The sequence below is a fragment of the Miscanthus floridulus genome, chromosome 17 (assembly GCF_019320115.1).
Source record: "Miscanthus floridulus cultivar M001 chromosome 17, ASM1932011v1, whole genome shotgun sequence".
Taxonomy (NCBI): Eukaryota; Viridiplantae; Streptophyta; class Magnoliopsida; order Poales; family Poaceae; genus Miscanthus; species Miscanthus floridulus.
Genome location: NC_089596.1, coordinates 92,469,345 through 92,476,645, shown reverse-complemented (window position 1 = coordinate 92,476,645; position 7,301 = coordinate 92,469,345). Strand labels below are relative to the sequence as shown.

The following is a 7,301-nucleotide window of genomic DNA, read 5'->3' as shown; positions in this document are numbered from 1 at the left end:
CAAGAAGTCGCCACAGGATCATATGGTGCAACCCAGTGACTTGACCAATTCTACACACAATCGAGGCACATCACCACTAGACGATCTTTCAGACATCACAAAGTTGCCACCAAATCATACGGTGCACATCACTGGGTTGACTACTTGAGATATAGTCAAGTTTGGGCCTCACCAGATGATCCGTCTTCGGGATATCACTAAGTCACCACCGAATCATATAGTGACCACTTTGTTTACACCATATTGAAGAAGGACGCGGGAATCCAGAATTGGGAAAAACACTTGAAACCGCGTCGCCCGCGGATCGGCTCAGGTCAAATTTACTGGCACGCCCTAGACAGGGCCTGCATTGGAGTTAAGTAGATCTTCCGAGCGTCGTGTGTCCTGCGTAGTGATTATATTTCTACATCGACACACTCAATTACTGGGGCCAAGTCAAAAGTTGACTCTGCACAGTGTCACTATGGATGATCTGCCAGATTAGTTTCAATCATACGGTGCACTCTCCGGTGCATATGGCCGTTTTAAGTCTGATCTCGTCTAATTCAATTTTTTTGAGATCCTTGACTCAGTGAGATTGTACACTTGCTCATATCCAAATGCTCTCAACTCAACTCCATCAAGTTGCATGTCTTGGAACCCCTTAATAATACGACCAAAGAAAAAAGCCTTAATACACTCTACATCAAGTGCTTGTGCCTCATAGCACCAAATTTGCACTTGGTCGTGTTCGCTTAAACTATTTCAGCAGTACTTTTCAGCGAATAAACAGTGTTTCCCTCTCACAATAAATCAACATAAACATTAGCATAAGCTAAATTTCAGCTGTGACGCGGCGTCAAGAAACTATGTTGGTGACAAAGTGACTGAACATCTTCAAGAGATTAGCCAAATCATTTTCTAAAGTTAAACTTGGTTAGCATTAGAGAAAAATGTCTCCAACAGACATTTTTGCTGCATCCCCGTTTGCGCTCGTACGCACCCACCGCATGCCTCCGCATGGCAAGTTTGAATATAGCGAGTGCCAATTTTAGATAACCTGTTGGATTAGCCTAGTTTGTTAGAGTAGGATTTATTTTAGAAAACAGACAAATCACTAAATTTAGCTAAATTTTTTGGCTAATCTGTTAGAGATGCTAATGTAAATATAACCACTGCAAAACACACGCAAGTAACATGCATTTATGTCCATTAACATGCATTTATGTTCACACCTCATACGTGCTCACAACCAAACAATATCAAAATGGGATTGTTGCACCTTCTCCCGTGAACAAAACACACCTTAAAATTTCGTCGAGATAGCCTGGGCCTTGGGCTGGGCGTAGAGCTTTGCCATCTGGCGCCCGCGCGCTCCCGCATGAGCCAGAAGACTACGGCCCAGTTTTGCTGTGGGCGGTCCGTTAGTTGTACATTACAGTACGTATGAATGGAGTTAGACCGCAAAGCGCCAACCAAAGCCCATTCGAGCAAACCTCCTTGTGAAGCCGCCGCAACGGCGTAAACGTCTACACTGCAACGTGACTGGAACCAGCCCGTCAACGTCACACATGATTGCTTAGCGTGGAGATGAGATCACCTCACTAGGTGGTGTATAGCTAGCTTGGAGGAGGGACAAACCGGAGCGTCCGTCCGGCCGGCCGTGCAGCTCTTCTTCTCCGACGAAGCCATGGGTTCTAACCTTAATTCCCGCCGCCGTACCCGTGAACGCCGGCGCGAGCCGCAAACTGCATAAACTTAGAAGCTAATAAACGTCCGTGCAGTCCAGGACGTGCTGGTGACACCTCGCATCATCCATGTGAGATATATCACTCGGACACACAGTTTTGTGTGCCAGCAGAAGCTCAGATCTTAGCATGAACTTTATTAGCACAAAGGGAATGAGAAAGAAAATACTAACAACCTAATCTCTGCTTCTTCAGCTGGCTAAGATGCAGCCATATTATGATAATCAGTTCCAAGTTTGCAATCAGTACCGCATCAGCATTTAACATCGAGAAGTAACAACCAACCAAACGTCCTCAGCGTTGGCTCGGTTCATTCAACGATATAATTCCAGATTTGAAGTTGGCGACGGTGTGTCTCAACTCACCTCTCAAGAACCCGTAGCGCTAGCTCTTGTTATGATGATGCTAGGACACACGGCCAATGGCAAGAAGAGCAGCAAGTTCGAGGACTCGGACAGTCGCATGTCCAGGCCCAGGTATTGGGCACCATTCTCGACCAAATTTGCACCGACTCCGATCCTACTATGATCCTATCCAAGTTTTTCCTGCTCTGAATATCTGGAGGCGAACTCGATCGCAACATCTTTGATTCAGGGCCGTGTCCGAGCTGCCGCAGCGTCCAGCACAGCGCCTGAAGGCGGCGGCGGCGGCGGGCACGGAGGCAAGCGGCGGCACGCCGCGCCGCGCTCTCGGCGTGCGGGTGACGGCTGCGCCGCGCAGCCCGTTGCAGGAGGCAAGGATGTTCTTGTGATCACATATGCACATGAACGATACAAACACAGGACCGTGCATGCCAATGACTGACGTTGCGTTTGTTTTGTGCTGTGGCCGCGGATTTTTGCAGAAGAAGCCCGACACTGCTAGTGGTGGTGGTGCCGGCGCGGGGACGCGGGTGGCGGACCTGGAGGCGAAGCTGGGGAGGGCGCACGGCCAGCTCCAGGGGATGCGGGAGCAGCTCGCGGCGGCCGAGAAGGCCAGGAAGGACGCGCGGGCAGCGCTCGTGGAGGCCAAGAAGCGCTTGGCCGCAAAGAAGAAGGACGATCTCGCGGGTACGGCGCCGGTCGAGCACGATGGCGGCAAGGAGCTAGCGTCGTCAGCACCCAAAGCTTCTGCTGGTGTCGAGGAGCGTGACGACGAGGAGAAAAGCTATGTGGCGGTAGCGCCGAGAGAGTCGGTGAACAACGAGGGCCCGGTGTTCGAGGGCAACAAGACTAGTGATGGGGAGGAGGCGAGCAATGTCGTTGACGATGACGACGATGGCAACAACAACAAGAAGGTAAGCCCGGAGGTCGAGATGCTGAGGGCGAAGCTGATGGCGAAGGACATGGAGGTCTACGAGCTCAGGGCGAAGCTGATGGTGATAGACACGGAGGTTGACGATCTGAGGGCCAAAGTGGTGGCCAAGAGCACGGAGCTCGACGAGCTGAAGGCGGCGCTGATGGCGAGCAACGAGCTGGTCGACAAGCTAACGGCGAATCTGCTGGTCAAAGACGCGGAGATCGCGGCTCTCGAAGCCGACAACGCCGACCTCACCAAGATGGCCGAAGACGCCGCCGAGGCCGCGAAGTCGACGGCGGCGAGGGCGAGGGAGACCGAGCACGCGCTGAGGGAGAGCGCGGCGCGGGAGGCCCGGCTCGCCGAGCGGCTGCGGGCTTCGGAGCACGCCCGGGACGCGCTGGAGGCCGAGGCGCAGCGCTCGCGCTTGCAGAGCGAGCAGTGGCGCAAGGCGGCCGAGGAGGCTGCCGCGGTGCTAGCAGGCAGCGGCGGCGCCGTGGATAACGGCGGGTACGACAAACGGCGCCACTGGTCTGGCTCGGCCTGCGCCGGTGGTGGTGGTGGGAGTGACAGCAAGGCGGTGGCCAAGGACGACGACGAAGACGGAGCCAGTGGCAAGCGCAAGGCTGGCGGCGCCATGCGGGCGCTCAGCGACCTGTGGAAGAAGAAGGCGCAGAAGTGAGGTCGAATTCAGTTTGCTCTTGTGTTCTGTTCTCCGCTATTCCGCTTCTGGCTTTCCAAGGATAGCATCGTATCTAAAGATTTACAGGTTGAAGTTAATTTACTGGACTATTTATGTTGTCTTATTACTGAGGTATGTATACTAGTATTAATTAGCCAAGATGATATAAACCCAAAATAAGCTCCGTGTTGTGTTTGTCGTGTCATCGTGTGTGTTACGGCTTACTGATTGCCGATTTCAGTTTTACTACTAAATTAATAAATTATGAGACGAAGAACATTGCTGAGTGCCTGAGTGGTCCTGTACTTTCTAAGTTCAATCAAAGCTCGTAATGTATGCTGTAATAAAGATAATCACACGGTGTTTGTTTGTTTCAGCAAATAGGGATGGACTACACCACGGGGGCTAGATAAGAGGTTATGCACCGCAACCAAACAGATCCATAGTGATTGGGAGAAGGAGCCGACCTAAAATGAAGAAGCCCATCTGTGCACTGAATCATACATGACCAGACAACTATAAATGGAAACACAAAAAGGGACTGAACACAAGAACGCTTGAACAAAGATGGGCAAACAAATCCTCCGCCCTTGCTATATTCGGGCAGATAACATGCGCCGTTGCTATATTTGGATAGCTCTCTGCCTCTATTTCCAAATTTGCCCCAGACCAACCGTAGTACTCCCCATCCATTCCTCAATTCAGACATTCATTACGTCAGTACAAGAAACAGTGAAAAGATCACATACCATATATAGAAAGCTCATAACAATAACACAGCATCAAGCCCAGAGCCAATACAACAAAGCTCTCTCTAGCTAGTAGCCTAGTACCACAATGACTGTTTCCCAAAAAAAACGAGTACCACAATTACTGTACACTTGGCACAAGGCATGGAAGAGGAAGAAGAATCCAACAGAACAGAGCACACCTGTCCCCGTATGGCCGTATCCAACCCTACCCACCTACTCCTACATAGCAAGCCGTACGTCCAGCTAGCCCTTCTTCCTGGTCCATCAAGCAATCAGTGCTAGCTCCTGGTGGCCTCCAGTGATCTCCGGGGGCCGGGGGCATGCACCGGCTAGAGCCCGATCGAGCAGAGCTGTTGGGGTCGATGGCAGAAGCATCTGCGTGCACGAACCAACCATCTCTCGCCAGCGGTGTGGGTGACTATCACTGGATGCGGAAGGGGTCCAGGCGGTTGTCTCCGAGGCGCGATCGGTAGGCAGCCTTCTTGTAGTCGCCCCATGTGAAGTCCCTGTACAGGCTCTGCTCGCCGTGCCCCAGCAGCTGCGGCAATGGCGCCATCCGCTGCCCCGGCGCCGGTCCCGCGAAGTAGATCATGGACACCCGCGGCTTCAGGCTGTTGGTCACCACCCGGTGCCGCACACTTTTCAGCCTCCCATTCGTCAGCACCTGTCGCACCACGTACACATGCATCGGTCAATCCATTGCCTGCGGCCGGCGTGCGTGCGTTGCGTACGACGACGACCCACCCATGCATGCCATGAGGTACTACGGTTACCTGCAGCGAGTCGCCGACGATGACGAAGAAGGCGTCGCGGTCGGGCGGCACGGGCACCCACCGCCCGTCGTCGTGGAGCGCGACCTGCAGGCCGGCCGTGCCGTTGGAGCGCAGCACGGACACCAGCTGCGGGTCCGTGTGCTCGCCGAAGCCGGTGACGCCGCACGCGTCCGGCAGGCGCTGCGGCAGCGGGCACGCCGGGTAGTGGTTGATCCGGAACACCTGATCGCTCGCCGCGTCCGTCACCATGCCGCTCAGCGCGTCCCTCGGGGCCAGGACGAGCCCCTCCGCCACCGCCTCGAGCACCGACGTCGCCACGCCTCGCACGGCGGTGACGTACTGGTTTACCGCGTCCCTGCATGCGCGCGCGCGACGACACACAGTACCTAGCCATCGTTAGAAACGCACCCTCCACTGACACTAGTTGTCTGCTGATTGATTGGTTACCGCACCGCAGCAAGGATGACGGGACAGGGGAGGCCTTGGACACCGAGCTGGCGTGGCCGCCGGCGTCGACGGCGAGGAGGAGGTACTCGAGCCACCCCATGTCGCCATTGCGCCCGATGCGCTTGTTCCCGTACCCGAGCGGATTGGCGGGGCCGCACGCGTCCTTCTCCGCCTGCGGCGACGCGAAGAACCTGACGGCCTCGGCCTCCAGCCGGTCCACGACGCCCGTTGGCACACCGTGGTTGACGACCTTGAAGAAGCCGAACCGCTCGCACGCGTCCACCACGGCCAGAGCCGCGCCGGGGCGGGACAAGTCGACGGCCGGCACGCCGAAGAAGGACGCGGCGTCCCCGGGCTGCGGGGATCGAAGCAGGGAGATTTGGTCGAGCGCCGGCGGCGGCTTCGCGAGGACGACCATTGCCAAGAAGCAGAGCAATGTACCCGTAGCCGGCCCGAAGCTCTACCACACTGGTCACTCACTGCTGGAGCTCGAGTGCATGTGTCGAACGAAGGCTTCATGGCTCGTATATATAGGGGGAAGGACAGGGCAGCGGGCCGGGGCCCCACGCGGCGATACGAAACGAGCGGGGAGGGAGCGAACAACGTTGGCTACGAGCTGTTCATCGTCCTCGTCCCCCACCTTTCCCGGTCTGGTTTTTCTGCATCGTGTTTCTGAACTTTTTATCCCCCCGGGCCTTTTGAGTTGGTTGAGCGCGGCAGATCCGCCGAGCTTGATTCGTGGGTGGCAGTAGCGCCCTACAGGCCCGGGGAGAAGAAGCGACGTGTCCCGACGTGATCCGCCGGTGCAGTGGGGTCGGAGAGCGAGATGATAAGTGTCCGGGTGCAGTGCTGTTCGTCTCAGATTTCGGCTTATATGATCGTGGATTATAAGTTATAATAGTATTTTTTTTTCACACCAAATCAGTTGATAGTACTTCTAGGTTATAATCCATGATTATTTCGACCGAAACGAACAGGCTGAATGTTTGTGTTGATGGATTCCTGCAAGGGCAAGGGTACAATGACGAGGCGGCCTCCGTCAGTATAGGATCATGAGAGAGCTTTTTGAATGAGCGAACAGTGTGGTCAGTATAGGATCATGAGAGAGCTTTTTGAATGAGCGAACAGTGTGCATGCAGTGGTTTGGGTGTACTCTAATTATTGATTACCACGCTTCACATAGCTCGGCCCAGCGCTGAGGAAAGTCTTACATCCCGCTCTCCTACGAGGCGTCCCTCTCTCTCTCTCCCTCCTTTAGCAGATTATCAATTAGAGGATCAGGAGCTAGGGGTCAGAGAGGAAGAAACAATAGAGAGCTTTGAATCATCTATCGTCTTCATTTATCTCTCTTCTTTAATTCGTGCTATGACATCAAGCCAAGGGCTTCGAACCAGCGACAGTCTTTTTTTTTTCTTCGCCACGGCCTCCAAAGACCGCTGCCCTAGGTCATCTTTAGCGCCACCATAACCTTGGTTCCCCTCGTGCGGCGACCTCACCGACGATGAGAAGGACCGGAGATCCTACATCGTCCAGTCTAATTATAATAGTTAGGATTTAGAGAGCAATTGAATGACATCGTCTTAGGTCGATTTCTCGCTAGGTCTTGTTTCTTGTAGAGAACTCTGGTGTGATTGCCCATTCAACC

At 54.2% G+C, this 7,301-nt stretch overlaps 2 protein-coding genes across 3 annotated transcripts; one reads left to right on the top strand and one right to left on the bottom strand.

The window, feature by feature from the left end:
- Positions 1-2,120: 2,120 nt before the first annotated feature.
- LOC136514786 (interactor of constitutive active ROPs 1-like) lies at positions 2,121-3,787 on the top strand. Its single transcript, XM_066508495.1, has 3 exons — positions 2,121-2,203; positions 2,322-2,460; positions 2,572-3,787. Exons 1-3 carry the CDS (start codon positions 2,124-2,126, stop codon positions 3,682-3,684), a joined length of 1,332 nt encoding a protein of 443 aa, XP_066364592.1. The 5' UTR covers positions 2,121-2,123; the 3' UTR covers positions 3,685-3,787.
- A 798-nt stretch (positions 3,788-4,585) lies between these two features.
- On the bottom strand, positions 4,586-6,296 carry LOC136518090 (gibberellin 2-beta-dioxygenase 3-like). Of its 2 annotated transcripts, XM_066511747.1 has the most exons (3): positions 5,662-6,296; positions 5,210-5,564; positions 4,586-5,100 (listed from the first exon to the last, which is right to left on the bottom strand). In XM_066511747.1, exons 1-3 carry the CDS (start codon positions 6,072-6,074, stop codon positions 4,858-4,860), a joined length of 1,011 nt encoding a protein of 336 aa, XP_066367844.1. In that variant the 5' UTR covers positions 6,075-6,296; the 3' UTR covers positions 4,586-4,857. The 2 variants fall into 2 exon arrangements, with proteins under 2 accessions (XP_066367844.1, XP_066367843.1); XM_066511746.1 differs by having other exon boundaries at positions 4,586-5,564.
- Positions 6,297-7,301: the final 1,005 nt, after the last annotated feature.